The sequence below is a fragment of the Buteo buteo genome, chromosome 5 (genome assembly GCF_964188355.1).
Source record: "Buteo buteo chromosome 5, bButBut1.hap1.1, whole genome shotgun sequence".
NCBI classification, from domain to species: Eukaryota; Metazoa; Chordata; class Aves; order Accipitriformes; family Accipitridae; genus Buteo; species Buteo buteo.
Window position 1 is genome coordinate 43,410,498 of NC_134175.1, and position 16,849 is coordinate 43,427,346.

At 43.7% G+C, this 16,849-nt stretch overlaps 1 protein-coding gene across 1 annotated transcript; it reads left to right on the plus strand.

Moving 5' to 3' along the window:
- Window positions 1–282: 282 nt before the first annotated feature.
- LOC142031426 (glycerol-3-phosphate dehydrogenase [NAD(+)], cytoplasmic-like) lies at window positions 283–16,820 on the plus strand. Its single transcript, XM_075028844.1, has 8 exons — window positions 283–441; window positions 5,868–6,045; window positions 7,970–8,110; window positions 9,361–9,499; window positions 11,301–11,413; window positions 12,854–13,087; window positions 13,238–13,344; window positions 14,675–16,820. Exons 1-8 carry the CDS (start codon window positions 401–403, stop codon window positions 14,769–14,771), a joined length of 1,050 nt encoding a protein of 349 aa, XP_074884945.1. The 5' UTR covers window positions 283–400; the 3' UTR covers window positions 14,772–16,820.
- Window positions 16,821–16,849: the final 29 nt, after the last annotated feature.

The window sequence follows — 16,849 nt, forward strand, 5'->3', positions numbered from 1 at the left end:
CCACCCTGCAGAAACCCTCGGCGCCGCCGACGGGCAGGCGGGTCCCCCACCACGAGAGGTGCCGGGCTCCCCACGCACGTCCTCATCCCCCTCCGTTTCGGAGAAAGCACCGAGTTCCCCGTTCCCCCTCCGGGGGTCTCAGCCGACGCTCGTAGGGCAGCCCCTGGGGGCAAAAAAAAAGCCGCCGGAGCCGCGGGCGGAGCCGGGGAAGGAGGCGGGAGCGGGGGGGGGGGGGTACCCGGCACTGCCCCCGGGGCCGCCGCCCGCTCACTCCGCTCCCTCCCGCAGGCGGCGGGGGCCGGGCCGGACCGGGGGGAGGCGGCGCTGGCAGGCGGGCCGGGCCGGGCCGGGCCGAGCCGAGGCGCCGGCAGCCTCGCCGGGCGGAAGGGCAGCCCGCAGCATGTCGCCGCTCCGCGTCTGCATCGTCGGCTCGGGGAACTGGTGAGTGCCGCAGCGCGGGGGGGGCCCCTCCGTGTCCCCCGCCTCTCCCCAGCCCTCCTCCCTTTCCCCCCCCCCCCCCCCCGTTTCTTTCTGGGTTTTTCTCCCATTTTAACCTTCCCATCCTTGTTTCCTTCCCCCACCACCACCCTCGCAGCGGGGCGGCACACCGGGACCGCCGGGCCGGGCCCCGGGCAGCCTGCCGCCCCCCCCGACCCCGGTCCTCAGCCGCGGCCGGGGGCTGCGCAACAGGTTGGGGGGGAAGCGGGGCGGGGCGGGGAGGGTCTCCATGGTCCTGAAACGGCGGCCCCGGTGCCCGTCGTGTCCTGCCTCAGCCTTGGGGACTCGTCGGGCAAGGAGCCGTGGCCCCGAGAGATGCAGCAGGCGGCGAGAAGTGGGAAGAGACGAGGCTCCTGCCCCGCTGAGGTGTACGAGCCGTCCAAAGGCCGGTGGCAGGACAGCGAGAGCCCAGAGGGGGCCAGAGCTGCGCCTCGGTGGGTGTGCGCGCCCGTGGCAGGGCCCAGGCAGCTCAAATTCAAGCATTCAGTAGCGAGGAGAGCGGGGATGCTGTTTGTATTGCTTTGAAGGAACCGGGGCACAGGCTCCGTTGAAAGCCACGACTGACCGGTACCTCTCACTTCCACCCTCCTCGGCATGTTGTTTTGCATCTTGGTGCAGACGCAGCCTCGTACAAGCACTGCGTTCAGGTCCCCCGTTTATCCTGATAGTCATTCATGAGAATAAGCTTGCTACTGCTCAGTCCTTTCTAGCCTGGACAAAAAGCGTGGCTCTCCAGAGCTCCTTGGGTCTGACAGACCCCACTGAGGTCAGTAAACCCTATCTCACTGGACTTCGCATCTTACTTTTCTCACGGTTTATGTAAGCTGAGCACAAACAAACAGACCAACATGTATATGCATGCGCTTGGGATTAGCAAAGCCAGCCTCCAGGTAGTTCTGTCGATTGTTTTTGTACAAGGAGGGCGAGCTCCTTAAGATTTTTAAAATATCTGACAGCTAAGTGGAAGCAAATGCCAAAAAAAATCAATAGGTGAGGGAGTGGTTCCTTGTGAGCTGCTGAGAACACAGCATAGTTAAAGCATGGCTCTTTGCCTTCCTGCCTTGCAAAACCAGTCCACTGCTTTCTGAGCCCCCACATGCACGCTCTTTCCGGATCACAGGCTCTTTGTGCGTGACATCTCTCAGATACAGCCTTCACACCTAACTGCACAGCTAAGACTTCTTTCGGAACTCATCATCGCGCATCTGGCTTTCCCTGGCCCTGACGGACGTAGTCCTGCCCCATCATTTCTGCACCAGCATTTCCCCAGCTGCCCCTTTCACCATGTCATTCCAGCGTTTGCATCCCTCCCCTGCCACCCTCTTCTCCCTCACCTTAACCACAGGCATCCAAGCCTGTGCAGGCAGCTCATTGTCACTTCCAAGCCCCTCAACAGCCATGGCCGCACGTCTGGGAGTCAGCTTTTACCTTTGGTCAGCCCACAGTGACGGTCTTCATCGGTCTTTTGCTGCACCCTCAAGCAAGCACCTCCTGCCTTTCCCAGGCTGTCCCCTTGCCATAAGACATTCTCCAAAGCCACTTATGGTCTTTCTTCCTTCGGATCTTTACTTGAGAAAGTTCTCTTTTTTTCACATGTACCTACAAACTTGGAAAGAGTTATGCCACAGAGATACAGAGACCCCAGGTCGTTCAATACTATCTACTTACTCGTACTGCCTCTCTGCCTGGGCCCAACTCTTGCTTCCTACCATATATATAGATTGTAAAATCTTTGGGGAGGAGATAAACATTGTGCTCCGATGTTTAAATCACATCCATTCATAGCCTCTGTGGCAGAACAGGTTGTCTTAGCACAATACAGAAATACAACGTTTATCTTTGGCAAACATTTTTTTCTTATGTTCCTCCTGCATATTCGGGTGACAGTTCAGATCACTGCTCTTGAGTCTTTCTTGCAGCTCAGAAACGTGGTTGACACGTGACACAGCGTGTTGCAATAGCTCATGTCAGCTGCAGAAGGAGTTCAGCAGGTCACAGGGACTAAGTCAACACTGCCAGGAGTCTCATGACTGATGTGGTTCAGCAAAGTAAGTGCTGCACCGCATTTTGTTGTTGCCAGCCAGGTGCAGGAGCATTTGTGCTTACATTAATCACGGTTCAGTTACCTGTTTTTAAAAACAGAGGTTTAATTCACTGCCTGGCCCTTCAGAATCCAAAAGCTCTCCCAATCTTCTTAGATTTGATTGGACTGCAGAGTCCTCAGTGAAGATCCAGCTTGAACTAGGTTCTTGTCTTCAACATGGACAGATGGCCAGGCTTTTTACGGAGGTGCGCGGAAGGAAAGCAAGAACCAGTGGTCATAAACTGAGCCAGAGGAGGTTCTGACTCAATATATAAAGAGAGGAGAAAAAACCCCCCTATGAGAATAATAAAGCATTGGGGCAGGTTGCCCAGAGAAGAGGTGGTCCTTGGAGAGTTTTCAAGACTCAGCTGAACAAAGCCCTGAGCAACCCACCTGAACTCGGTGTTGTTCCCACTTTGGAGACCTCTCGTGGTCCCTTCCAACCTGAGCGATGCTATAATTTAAAACATTTGGGGTGGTTGGCTAAGAAAGAGACTGGAGGAAGAAAGGATCATCTTCAAGCATCTAAAGGAGAAAAACAATATTCCACCATTCTAGAATAGAAATGGGCTTAAACTGCAGTAAGAAAGACTTAGGTTAAACGAGAGGATGATCTTTCTAATGGTAAGGATAGTGAAGTCCAGGGATGGGCTGGCTGGGGAAGGGAAGAGACCTGCAACCACTGAGGCCTTTAAGACCTCCTTGGAAAAACTATTAGGAACGGCCTAAGTATGTTTGACTGCCCTTTGTGTAGGGAAGGGACTAGCTGCTTCATGGAGTCTGTTAAGCTCTATTGTTCACCAGATCTGATGTATGCCACAAATACTTTCATATTCAGATATGTAAATAATGGGTCTTATTTGAGTTATTCTACATCAAAGCTTTCTCACTATACTCATAGGAAATCTCCAGATAAAAGCTTTCTTTTTCTTAGCAATATGTAAATCACTTCCAACATGAATTAACATAATGGGGGGGGGAATGATTGGCAGTCTTCACTTACTTTTAAAAATTATCTAAGTGGAGCTCTCTGCCTTCTATTAATCTTCCCTAAATTGAGTTTTGGAGAAGATAAAACCATGGCAAAGTCTTTATATGTGAATGTCCTTGGTTTTGTTTGCATAAGCAGCCCTCTTCTGCTAAGCCTGTGTAGTCTACCAAACACTGCCTTCACAAACAAAGCAATTCTTCTTCTCAAGGCTGAACAGCAGTGACTGAATTTTAAATGCACTAAGTAAAACAGACCATGAAGTTTTGAACTGTTGGATGGTTTTGTGGCGAGGTATTGTCCCTGCTGACTACCCAATGCCTTTCAAATGTTAAACGTTTTCTCCCCCAAATCCTCATTCATCTAAAGGGAAACCAAACGAAAATACTGTCACTTATGGAGCTACCTTTACGCCTGAGATAACTTCACCGATATCTTGTCAATGGGAAAATACTTGGGTGGCAACATCCAAGTGCAGTGGTAATGACAGCTCTGCTAGGAGATCAGATTTATCTACTGAGACTTGTGAGTCCCGCTCAGGATTTTGGAGGCTGGAGCTGGAGTCTGCATCTTTCAACAGAAAATCATACACACTTGGTACATGGCTAGAAAAGTTATTTCTATGGATAGGCTTGAGGTCTAAGTTCATGCTGGGAGACTCCAGCACAACCTGGACGATGAATTTAGGTCTTAAGTTTATCCGTAAAAACCCAAACTTTTCTTATTAATATACATTTCTTGTGTGGAGCCACAATTCATCCTCAGCTCAAGCCTTGACTGTGCTCTCTGTTGATAGCAGAGCAAGAGAACCAGAATATAAGTAATTTTATAAATAATATGAATGTATGATATGACTGCATGCCTGCCTTTCAAAAAAGCAGAACTCTTACGGTAAAGGTTCACTCCTAAAATATTTCCCTAAATATTTTAAAGGGCCAAAACCAGTCATTCCTTTAAAAAAACCCAAAAAACAACAACAAAAAAACCCCAACCAACAAAAACCCAACCCAAACCAAAAAACCCCCACCAAACAAAAAAGCGTTACGGCAGCTCAGGATATAGCATATAGTCAACACTGAGCAAAGTGAAACCTGATCTCAGTAGGATTTCTTTATCGTTAAAGATTAAGATGAAGCCCTTATTCTTTTATTACTTATTGAGCAATTCAGCCGCGTGCAAACCTGTTACATCTCCTTGGTTGAGCCAAGGAGAGCCAGTTACAACGTGGTTTCCCTTTGAACCATTGACAGCGCAGACCTACCTGGACTTTGTCTTGGTTATACTCGAGACCTTTATCGGTTCCAGAAAACATATCACAGCTAAATCCTGTTCATGCTCCTCATTGCAGGTGTGTTACAAGTGGGTCAGAGGACAAGGGCGTTGCAACTGGAGCTCCTCTTTCAGTTGTGTTTGTAAAATGGCCAGTGCTTGAAAGATTAAAGTAGCATTAAATGGAAAGAGGGAACAGAGGAATAAAAATAATCACCCCTCTTCCCCATATAATTTGAAGAGCATTAAGCAATACTTCCAATATTTTCTGTGGGGTTTTTAATTCTGTCTTTTCAAGAAAATAACTGAATGCTTGCAAGGCTGCAGTGGTGATGGGGAAACAAAATTATTTAATTATTTAATCTGAACTGAGATTAAAAAATTCTCAGCATGACTGAAGAAGAGTAAACTGGATGGTTAAAATATCCTCAGGCTGCAACTATTACAGATCCTGTTGCAGTGATAATTAGAACAATAAATAGAAACCATCATGTTGACGATTTTTTTTTTTTTTTAATAAAAGAACAATTTCTGAGGTTTTAGCTCTTACATAAAATCCTTATTGCAACTGTTTGGTTATTGGTAGGAAAGTGGTATGCATCAATTTTAGATGAGATGCACAAAGAATGTCACAGCAAGATCGTTCAGCATTGCTTTACCACCTGGATTATTTTACATTTGTTGGTCTTCAGAAAAAAACAATTATCTGAGGAGTAAGAAAGATTTTAATCCCAGATAGTGTATTTTTAGTGCTGTTCATGGTACATCATACTCCCATTCTATAATCTTTGGTATGACTTCAGATCCCTTATTACAGTTATGTTGCCTCTGGTTCTACTTTCTGTGTTTTTAAACTGAGGGGTTTTTGGTGGAGGGTAGTGCATAAAGCTTTCTGATAAATGTAGCAAGCACCTGAACAGCTTTATAGCATGGGCTTTTTATGAGTTATGTTTAAAGTAATTTGTGTTTCCAATTCACAATAAAACTATTCGGTTCCTATTAGTTATTTAAATTTTTTTCTTTTCAAAGGGGATCAGCCATAGCAAGAATCATTGGCAAAAATGTCCAGAAGTCCAACAGATTTGATCCTACTGTCAAGATGTGGGTATTTGAAGAGATCATCAATGGAAGAAAACTCTCAGAAATAATCAACCAGGAACACGAAAATGTTAAATACCTGCCTGGATACAAGATACCTAAAAATGTGGTAAGTTCAAAAAAACCCCAAACAAATCACTTAAATATTTTTATTTTTTATAAAGGGAGGCAACATCTGGCAAAATTAAAACTAGGCAGTAATTCACTGCTTGATTCTGGTTTGCCACTTAGCTCACTCCAATATTGACATATAACTCAGTGGAATATAACTCACTTCTGTGACTTCTGCTTGTCTCATATGTCACATGCAACTTCAAACGCCCAACTGTGTCGGGTGCTGGTAACGCACCAGCCGCCTCTCTGACAGAAATCAGCATAACTCCAGAAACGGCAGGCAGAGAGCTGTCTACACAGAGCCGAGGTATTTCAAGCCCGCAGCATCTTCTGGAATAAAAGGGAAAGCTACTGCTTTCCGTTCTTCTAAAAAAGAAATCAACAGCACAGCTAACAGCTGTGGCTTACAAGGAGATGAATAATGAGCTATCGGCTCATGGGTGATTTCAGGATACCAACCTACTGCTATAATTAATAATGCTGTAAATTCCACAAAAAAATATAAGGTGTTTACTTTTCATGAACATTTAAAATACCGAGTTATATATCTCTCTACTTAAATTAATCAGCTTAGATAATTTACTGCTACTGAAGCAAGCAAAGTGAGGGCTTTTGGCTGTTCAAGATTTTGGCAAATGCCACTGTTTTGTGCATTAAAGAAAGTAGCGCCACGTTTCTGGAACAGTTGCAGTTGTAAAAGGAAGTTAAGACGCTGCACGTGGTGGGTCTCCTTGCTTGGAGAGTGGTTATATTTAGTACTCCATTTAGTGCTGTGATTGCATATTTGGACTCCTGCGGTTTGAACTTGGCACACAGTTCTCCTGGGCTACAATTGACATGTCACTGTTATTTTTACAACCCTCTAGCAGATCAACAGGCTTGTCATCATTACTTGAGATCAGCTTCATCCTGTCTATAGCAAAGTCTGAAGCTTTACCAGCAGAAATCAGCTGGTTGCAGTAAGGCTTGGAGGGACCCTCACACCTTCATCTCCGACTGAGAAAAAAAAAACAACTAATTTTTTCCTTGCATTGTTCTGTGACATTTTGGAGAGATAGAAGCACAGCCTGTACAGCGCTGCCAGCCCCTGCCCTGCTCCTGCTTTGCCCGTTTTCCTAGAGAAGCAGCCTTGCTGGCAGCAGTTCGGGTTCTCCCGCTGGGAATCCCACTTGCCCTAAGGCGGTGTGCTCCAAGGCTGCATCTGAGGGCAATGTTTGCTCTGATTGTAAACTGCAGACTCAAATTCACCTGCCATTGCCTCTGTAGCCTGGCTTGAACTGTTGTTCTGAGCAACATTAGCATTTGGAGTAAGGTACAGCTTGCTAGTTATTAAGCACGTTGGGTAAATTTTTCTAACTGTTGGTTAAGTTACTATATATTTAAAACAAACAACCCATCCAACCCCAAATATGATGATAAACTCTGCCTTTTGATACAGTTTATTCCTGAGTAGCTCTCAGCTGGTGACCTATGGAAACTAAAGACTGTCACAATAGGCTCTGTCTCACCGTTCTGCTTCGTTCCTGTGCTCCCTGGTGCCACCACTCATTCCAGCAGAACTGTATGGGGTTGCTCAGCATGCTCAGGAAGCACCTGAAGAAGCTGAACCAGCAAAGAGGCTTCCCAGGATAGTGCAATTTTAGAAAGTATAGCGTCTTCCCCAAATTACCCACACCAGGCTGAGATGGGAGGCAAATTAAAAGCAAAATTATAAAAAATCCAAACCTAAAATAGTTGGGCTGCTTTGGATATTTCAGAAGAGCTGCAGTTGCTCGCATGAAGAGCTAGCAGCTACGCCACACTGCCAGTTAAAATTAAAGACATTTGCAGTGTGTCTTCAATGGCTTTAGCACGTTGGTACCTTGCGAGGTGTGAGGATTCCTACCTGGGGCTCATTTTGGTTGTCACTCTTGTCCCAGGTAGCTGTACCAGATGTGGTCGAAGCAACAAACGGGGCAGATATTTTAGTGTTTGTTCTGCCACATCAATTTGTTGGACGAATCTGCGAGCAGATTGCAGGCCAGATAAAATCCGGGACATTTGGGATTTCCCTGATCAAGGTAAGTTGTCATCTCCACAAGACTCCATCTGCACAGAGTAAAAAAATAGCTTCAACTTAAGGGTAGAAGCTCCAGCCCTCAGCTGCATGCTCTGCGTAAACATGAGCATTTCTTTCTGCAAGAGTTAAAACTTACCCAGTCTCTGCCAGCCCTTCTGCTGCTCACGTGGCCATGGAGAGGAAAGGATGGGGCAACCCAGCCAGGCTGAGAGTATCCATCTTTGCCAGCCATCCTTAGCCTGGATCAGTTCCCACTTGGACCAGTATGGAGGTGAAAATGGGCAGAGGGAGGGCCGTATAAGCTGTTGCTGCTGCCAGAAAAAATACTCATCAGACTGCAGCCTCAATTAACTCTTAACTGGAAATAGTGCTGGGTCAAAGTGCCTCTTCCAAGTACATGCTAAAGCTGTTCTTGGCAGCATTAAAATGGCACAATAACACTAATGATTTTGCAGAACTGAAGCAATTTTAATCTCGCATGAACTGAGGAATCTCTTTTTAAGGTTAGAGGTACCAGATTATCATGATCTTAAAAGGAATTAATATTTTAAGAGAATCTCAAACTAAAAGCCAGAGGCAAGGCATAGGAATATAGTCTACCACTTCTTCTTTTGATTGCATTACAGGAAATATCCAATTTAAAATTGTAATGAAAGAAATGTAATTCAAGTTTTCCAACTGCAATACCAGCTCTTCCCCCCCACTTTTTTTCCCCCCTATAGAAATTATCTCACAAGCAGCAGTAAACAGAGGAGAGGAGGGTGGGAGAGGAAGGAAATTCCTGCAAATTTACTTTTTTCTTTAGCTTAAAAAAAAACCAACCCAAGACAGATCAGAGATCAGTATACTCCTTAATACCAATGAAGCGCTCAGATTAATACTTAGATCTTGGAAAAAAGCCACTGCTTGTAGGCTTAATTTAAAAGTCTGGTTGTGTACTACAGGAATTTAACACAAAGGAAAAATACAGCATCAGAGAAAGCCTCAGGACAGCAGCACTGGATGTGAGGCCTCTTGCAGGGTTACCTTGACTGTCGCTACCTTCCCCCTAAACTTGCCTTGAATTTGCAGTTATCAGAGTGCAAACCCAGAGCATTTGTATTAATGGCTAATGCTAGTGAATATAAGACCCAAATCCTTCCAATTAAAACCAGAGCTGCAGGCAATAGGACAGCTTCTGCTTTACCGCTGCTCTACTACTGTCATTTTCCTCTTCTATTAACTTGGCTTTGACTATCATCTTTTATTCAGGGGATCGATGAGGGTCCTGACGGCCTGAAGCTCATATCTGACCTCATTCGAGAGAAACTGAAAATAGAAATCAGTGTGCTTATGGGGGCCAACATAGCCAGAGAAGTGGCTGATGAGAAGTTCTGCGAAACCACCATTGGTAACTATTGCAAAGAGCAAATTAGAGCCTCTAGCTGTGGTTTAACGTCGCCGGTGGCTGGGCAACAAGATAACCTCTGGAGGAAGCGGGGGGATGCAAGGGGTCCCAGGTGATTCACGAGTGGTGCGGTGGGTGCGATGCCTGCTGAGCTCATTCAGGGAGGCAGCGTGATTTCCAGGGAGGCTGGTGCTGGCAGGATCAGATCCAAACTGACACCGGGTTTCAATGCTGAGAGCTAATTTCATCCATTAAAAAATTACAGCGTAATCCTGTTCCGGTAGAGGCTGGCAAGAACCACCTTTCATGTCTGTACAACTCAATGCTGAGTACATTGGCGGTTGTTACACTATACTGTCTAGTTAGAGAAATGTAATCAGAAGCTCGTATGTGCTCATGCTCCCTGAGGTGTATTTCTGCATCTTCAAATTTCTTTGTCTGGAGAAAAAAACAAAACAAAACAAACCACAACAAACCAAACCCAAAACAACAACAACAAACCCCAGTAACGTCGTGTTCCTCCCTGTCACACAGACTGCTTGCCAAGACGTCACCTCAGATCCTCCCAGAACTCAGTGTGACCTGACTTGGAAAGTTCATCCAGTAGTTTTGAAAACCTGTTGATTTTTAAAGTCAGCAGAAATTCAAGTTACATAGCTAGGGAAGACAGAAAAATAAGTTATTGTCGCACTGCTGTTCCTTTGCCTTGCAAATGTTACAGGAGCAGTGAAAATTATACTAGCTGGGCATTTGTTGCTGGCAGAGCAACTAGGCACAAATAGGACTAGACACGATTAGGAGAGTTGAGGAATATTCATTTACTTGGGGGGTGTTTAACTTTTGCTGGCCCAGTTTTAAGCCATGCTGTGATGATGACTCTGCAGAGAGATTTGCCCCTTGCTTTTGTTGTCATGGAAAGTGCCACAGCCCAGAAACAGCCACCTCAAAGAGACTGGGTATCCCCCAATATCAATTATTGCAAAGGACGAGAAGCAAACCCAAAGTTTCTCGTGAGATGGGACAGAAACCCCACAGCTACCAGAGTGCCATTGCCCAGGCTCTTTAATACTCAAAACCACCGAGTGCCCAGAACCCCTCCAGGAGCAGCAGCTGGAAAACTCTACAGCTCCTCACCGCTGAGCTCTCCCTGAAGGAAACCAAGCTGCCTTGTATGAAAATAAAGTGAAACTCTATTCAAAAGTCTTTGCCCAGCTGGCCAAGGACTCTCTGGATAAAGGCAAACCTCATCCCCTTTACCGCTGAGGGCTCTCTACCCTGCCTCTCAATAGCCAGGGCCAGCACTGTAATGACATGATAATGACCTCAGCAGAATTGATAACAAAAATGTTCCAGCAGTGCGAACGATCAACTTCATCATCTGTGGATCTCCCTGTAATTGGGAACTAATTGGGCATTAATCATTTGCGCCCCATAATAATGCTTAGCAATTACACCAGTTTACATTTTCAAAGCAGCAATTATACCGTTGTGCTGTACAAAGCAATTTGTCAATATTTTCTTTTGCAGGGTTTGTGGTTATACAAGCTTTCTCAGGCAGAAAGCTGTGTTAGGGACTATCTACTTTTAAGCTCTTTAAAGTGTTATTAAGCGATGCTTGGTGAATGCCCTGGTACTAGCATACATTTAACACTGGCTGTCACACAAATCTCTTGTTTAGCAACACCCAGTTAGGTTTTGTGGTCCCAGTAAAGTGGTCCCTGGGAACTTATTTCAGGTTTCAGTTAATTGTGTGTACTCTGAAACATTGTGAAAATGCTCTAACTTTCATCCTTCCTTCCCACAGGGTGCAAAAATGAAAAACAAGGGGAGATCTTTAAAGAATTAATGCAGACCCCCAATTTCAGGATTACCGTGGTGCTTGACTCTGATACAGTGGAGATCTGTGGAGCCTTAAAAGTGAGTGGTTTCAAACCAAAATGTTTTTATTAGGGACAAATTCTATCCTCACCTGAGTCTTCTGTAAGCCACAGGATCTAATACGAGTCCTGCCACCATATGATGAGTGACCACAGACAAGATGTTCATGTGCCAATTTCCCAATCTGTTGAAAAGGGAAAACGTACTTAAAAATATAACTGCTGGCAAAGCATTTCAAAATAGTTGTATTTTTATCTTTATTTAACCAGAGGGACCTCTGCTTCTGAGGGCAGAATTTAGTCCGCTGTATTTTCTTGTCTGTGTATTGTAAGCACATGGAACAAAGATTCTTACTACATACAGGGGCTCCCACTAACAACTTATTTTCACAGTTCAAGTAGTAACCTGCTAGAAAGTTTGCATCAGAAGCAATACTCTGTGTTGGCAGCACGTCTGTGCCGGCATTCAGCAATGCCCACATCAAGATCCCAGGCCGGATCAGAGCTATAACAAAGTCACCAAGTTTCCAGTGAGGGGGCACTTGAGTGAGATTTGGAGCTTGCTTTTAAGTGTGTTGAAGGTGACTCCAGCCTGTGATCCTTTGTACTTTTTTATATGTTCTATTATTTGTACCTCAATAATTCACCTTTCCTTGGGGGAGGGGGGATTACTGGCTAGGAAAGAATCTGTCCTGTTTAACCTTACATGCAAAAAGAAAAGTTCCTTTACATACAAAACCAAGTACCCCTAGATTTTGCTTTTGGCCACAGACTGGAACTGGGAGGAGGCACAGAGGGGAGAGAGGTTGTTTCTGCTTTGTGGGAAATCTTTGCTCTCTTGAAATCATTGCTTTGGCATTGCCTTTGCTAAAAAAAAACCCCACACAGTCTGCACTGGGGCGCCTGCATGTCTAGAGCAAACACTTCAACAACAGTACTAGGTGACATATTAGTCAAATGCAGTGAACCACACTTATTTAGGGGCTGGGAATTGGGAGGCGTGCAGGACAAGGGTGAGGAGTTGTGAAGATGTTTAAGATCCTGAGAGATGTGTTTACAGCTGCAGAAAAGGGCAATTCTGCTGACTGTTTTTGCAGGGAAAACCAAAAATTGATCTACTGCAGCATCAGTTCATAGAACCCCTGTCTGTTTAAATTAGAGACCCACAGAGAAAACCTGGAAAGGCATGACTCTGTGTGGGATATTTTAAACAGTTAAAACAGAAATGTCAGTGAGTCCCAACTTGGAACTAGCAGAAAAACAAAACATTAATTGCATACACACTATGTGATTGCAACACTACTATATGAAACAAGCTGCTTTGATTTTTGCCCATGGGAATAAGAGAGGACACTTTATAATAATCTTCTAGAAGACAGATTTGTAGGATTTTCTTAAAGCTCAGTGCATGTTGATGAACTGCACATCTTGCCTGACCGTTACCTTTCCTCCTCTATTTTTTGCACTAAACTGTTTTTAGAATATCGTAGCAGTGGGAGCTGGGTTCTGCGATGGACTAGATTTTGGCGATAATACAAAGGCAGCAGTTATACGCTTGGGCCTTATGGAAATGGTGGCCTTTGCCAAGATGTTCTGCAGGGGACCGGTATCAATAGCCACTTTCCTGGAAAGCTGCGGCGTCGCTGATCTAATCACTACCTGCTATGGGGGACGCAACAGGAAAGTAGCAGAAGCCTTTGCTCGCACAGGAAAAGTAAGGAGGATTTTGAAATATTTTACACTAAGACATGAAGAAATCCTTCTGTGTTTTATAAAGGCATCATTAGCTGTTTACCTTCTTGATAACTGCTGGTATCGCAGCAGTATCCCCTCTGATCAAAGTAATTAGTCTCCTCTCTTCTAGTCCATTGAGGAACTGGAAAATGAGATGCTGAACGGACAAAAGCTGCAAGGTCCTCAGACCTCAGCCGAAGTCTACAAGATTCTGAAACAGAAAAATACGCTCGATAAGTAAGTGCTTTGATTTAAAAAACCAACTGCATCAACAAGAAAATATGAATGATTCATAACCTCCTTAACAGTACTTGTGTTTAATTATCTTGTTCGTTTCTGCAACAACTGCTTTCTACATCTTAGGCCCCCATTAAAGCTCAGCTTAGCCTGGCTCCTCATTGCCATGATCAGTAGAATAGGATGAAAGCCAAACAGCGTTAGAAAAAACAAGCCACAGACGTATAGGAAACCAAAGAAATAATAATCCAAAGGAGCTACCCAGACATCCCTGTCCCCCTGAGCAAGATTGAAGGCCATACACAGAGTCAGCTTGCAAACATGATCTATAGGTCAAAGGGTTTCTTGTTCTCAGTATATCACTGTTACAGCTTGCAGCAATACTGCTCTCAGTGCAAACATTAACTAGGTTATCTCAGTATAAAATTTGGGAGCATAATCCTAATCAAAAATTTTTATATACGTTGAATAGATAGTATGTGCTGATATCAGTGCTTTAGTGCCACAAATAATGCTGAGATAAAAAGTACTTCTAATTGTTTGGGATGATGTAAGATTATTTATAATTTGAAACCTTTGTCTCAGCTTACACAATAGAAAGCTAAACTTCCCTCCATCCCATTCCCTCTCGCACATTAGCAGTACTGAGAGGTCAAAAACTGCTAAATGAAAACTTAAAAAAAAAACAACTGTTAGAATTATAACAGATACAGAAGATTCAAGCAGCATTATCTTTCAAAAATGAGAGAGAAAAAAGAAGCTCATTTTGACAGGACATGAACTTTGAATCAAAACTTGATCTAATAAGTATCATATAATTGCACTTAGTTACACGCTCAGCTCCAAGTCATTCAGTGAACTCATTTTTTACTAGGTAATGACTAAGACGGCTTGCAAAAGGGAAAGAACCCCTTAAGCCAGGAAAAGAAAATCATTTGAGGTTTTCATTCTTTTTATTCTTTTAGATATTAGTAATGAATGCAAATAATATATATATGCATTTTGCACACAGGAGGAAAAAGAGGATATGCAATTCAAGATTTTTTGTAAATAAAAAATACTGGATAGAATTTTGTCTCCAAAACAGCTCCTTTCTGCTGTCACTCCCAAGAATTGCCCCTAGCTCCTCTTAATTGCCCTATATAGTTTTCCAGTAAAGGCACCTCCAAGTAAAATTGTGTTGTAAAGAGAGAGAAAAATTTTCCACTTTCCTTTTAATGTTAAAAAAAAAAAAAAAAGAGAAAGGTGGTGGGTTTTTTCCATTATAAATGGCATAGAAATGTTTATGTAAACTTTAAAAACTATTTTCATTGCTATGCACTTCTTTTAGGTTTCCATTATTTACAACCATCTACAAGATCTGCTACGAGGGTCAGTCGATCCAGGACTTCATCACGTGCCTGCAGAACCACCCAGAACACATTTAGAGATCCCCTCTCCTCACCTGGTTGCGCCAGGACTTCTGTCCATTCCACGGCAAATAAAGTAGAGAAACAGGTTGTGTGACAACGCTTGCTGTAAAAGCAACAAAGAATGTATTTCAGCATCCTCATTCTGGGGGTAAAAAAAATCTGCCTTTAATTTCAACATTATACCCAAGGAACAGGAAACGAATGTAATATTGAACAGTATTTGATTTGAGTTAGTAGTGTGGGCGTATCCCCAGAATTACTTTCTCGTTGGTTGAAAACAGTTTCCCTTGTAATTTCCACAGCAAGAGCTCGCTCTAGCTCACGTGAACCTCAGTGTTTTGCCTGCTAATGTTACTTACAGAACAGCACAAGATGCAGAAAAATTGAACCTGTGCAAACAGAAAAATTATAGTAAAAAAAAAAGTCTGACAGCAATAACATGCAATCACATGGGCAAATGTTGGGTTTCCATAGTTCCCCTTAAACGCAAACAACGTTTTGTATTTTGTGACATTTAGTCCTTCCTTGATTTCGTTCCCCAGTGTAAGCCTCTTTGGAAAAATAGGTATTGTTACTGTGCTCAGACACACATGAATGTTCAGCAGCTATATAAATAAAACAGTTTAAGGGGCAGGGGGAAGGAGAAAGAAGGGTTTGGGGCAGGGGGGGAGGGTTGTTTCAAATTCAGGACACTAGCAATCCTCAGTAGTAGTGTGACCTTCATTACACTTACTCTATTCCATTCAAATACAGAAAAAAAAATTGGAATAACCAAATACATTATGTTAGCATCAGGACTTCTCAGCAAGTCATAGTTGTTAATTGGTAGTAGCTGAGAGAGGAGAACTGGAGGTTGACAGGGAGGATGTACGCAAGACTCAGCTTGCAGGTTGTGCAGTGCTGTTATTTTGAGGATGTAAGAAGTAACGGTGAAAAACGCTCCGTGATACTTGACTTTTTATACATGCATGAAAATGACCGCTATAGACGCACAGAAATCCTGTAAAATTGCATTTGAAACCAGGCTGCATTTTAACTCTGCCGGGAAACTCCACTGGACTGACACCAGTGCAGCTCCCCGCATCTTTCCAGACTGCAGACTAATGCCCTGATCCAGCTGTAGTTTAAGCAACGCATCTTACGCTCCAGAGAGAGAGATCTATCTACTTCTGAATTTTAAACACAAACTGGTTCATATACCAGGTTTTTTTATTTTGCTACCAATGGTGTTAATTTCAGAAGCATACAAGTTTTTAAACCTTATAGCTGTACTTGGATAACTTTACATACCTGATGTTTTTCAGAGTTAAAGCCATCTATGAAATGAACAGTGGCACATTTTATAAGCTTTAATACCCTTTTGAAAGGCTCCTATTTTGAGACAAGGCAAACAAAAAGGAAGAGTAACCTACTTTTGCTTTGCTTTATCCGATTTTCCAAAAGAGCAGAGAGGAGAGCAAGTGGGTTTTTTTAATCTCTCTATGTATTCGCTGACATATTGCTTAGGGGGGAAAGAAAAAAAAAGCTAGATTATAAAATCATCTCCAGGCTGCATTTTAGAGGAACATTATTATGTCTTTTACATTTATCAGAGTAATATATATGTGTGTGTGTGTGTCTATTGTAATTATAAATATAATGTAAAATCTCAGCCTCACAGCTGGCAAAGCTGGCTTGGGTACCAGAAACAGTGGCTGCAGCGTCCCTGATCCCTGCTGAACCACAGCGGAGGTAGCTCACCGCCTCCAGCCTCGAGTCCGGTCACAGGCAACGGCTGGGGGCTCCGTGGGGAAACACCGGCATTCCTTCCACTGAAATGGGAATTGTGTGGCCAAATCCTTAACACAAAACAGGGAATTATCATCTTCCATTTTAATTGGAAAAAGACGTAAATATTGCGTAATTTCTAAGTATCAAATACACGAGGATGGGATAGAGAATTCAGGAACCTCCTTACTTCACTGGCAGGCTGAACTGATAAGTCACGTATGAGTTAATAATAATATAGAGCACGTTACATTCAAAGTGTATCAAATAACAGTTTAATAAAGTGATCAACACACACAGACTTGATGTGATTTCATTTTTCAGAA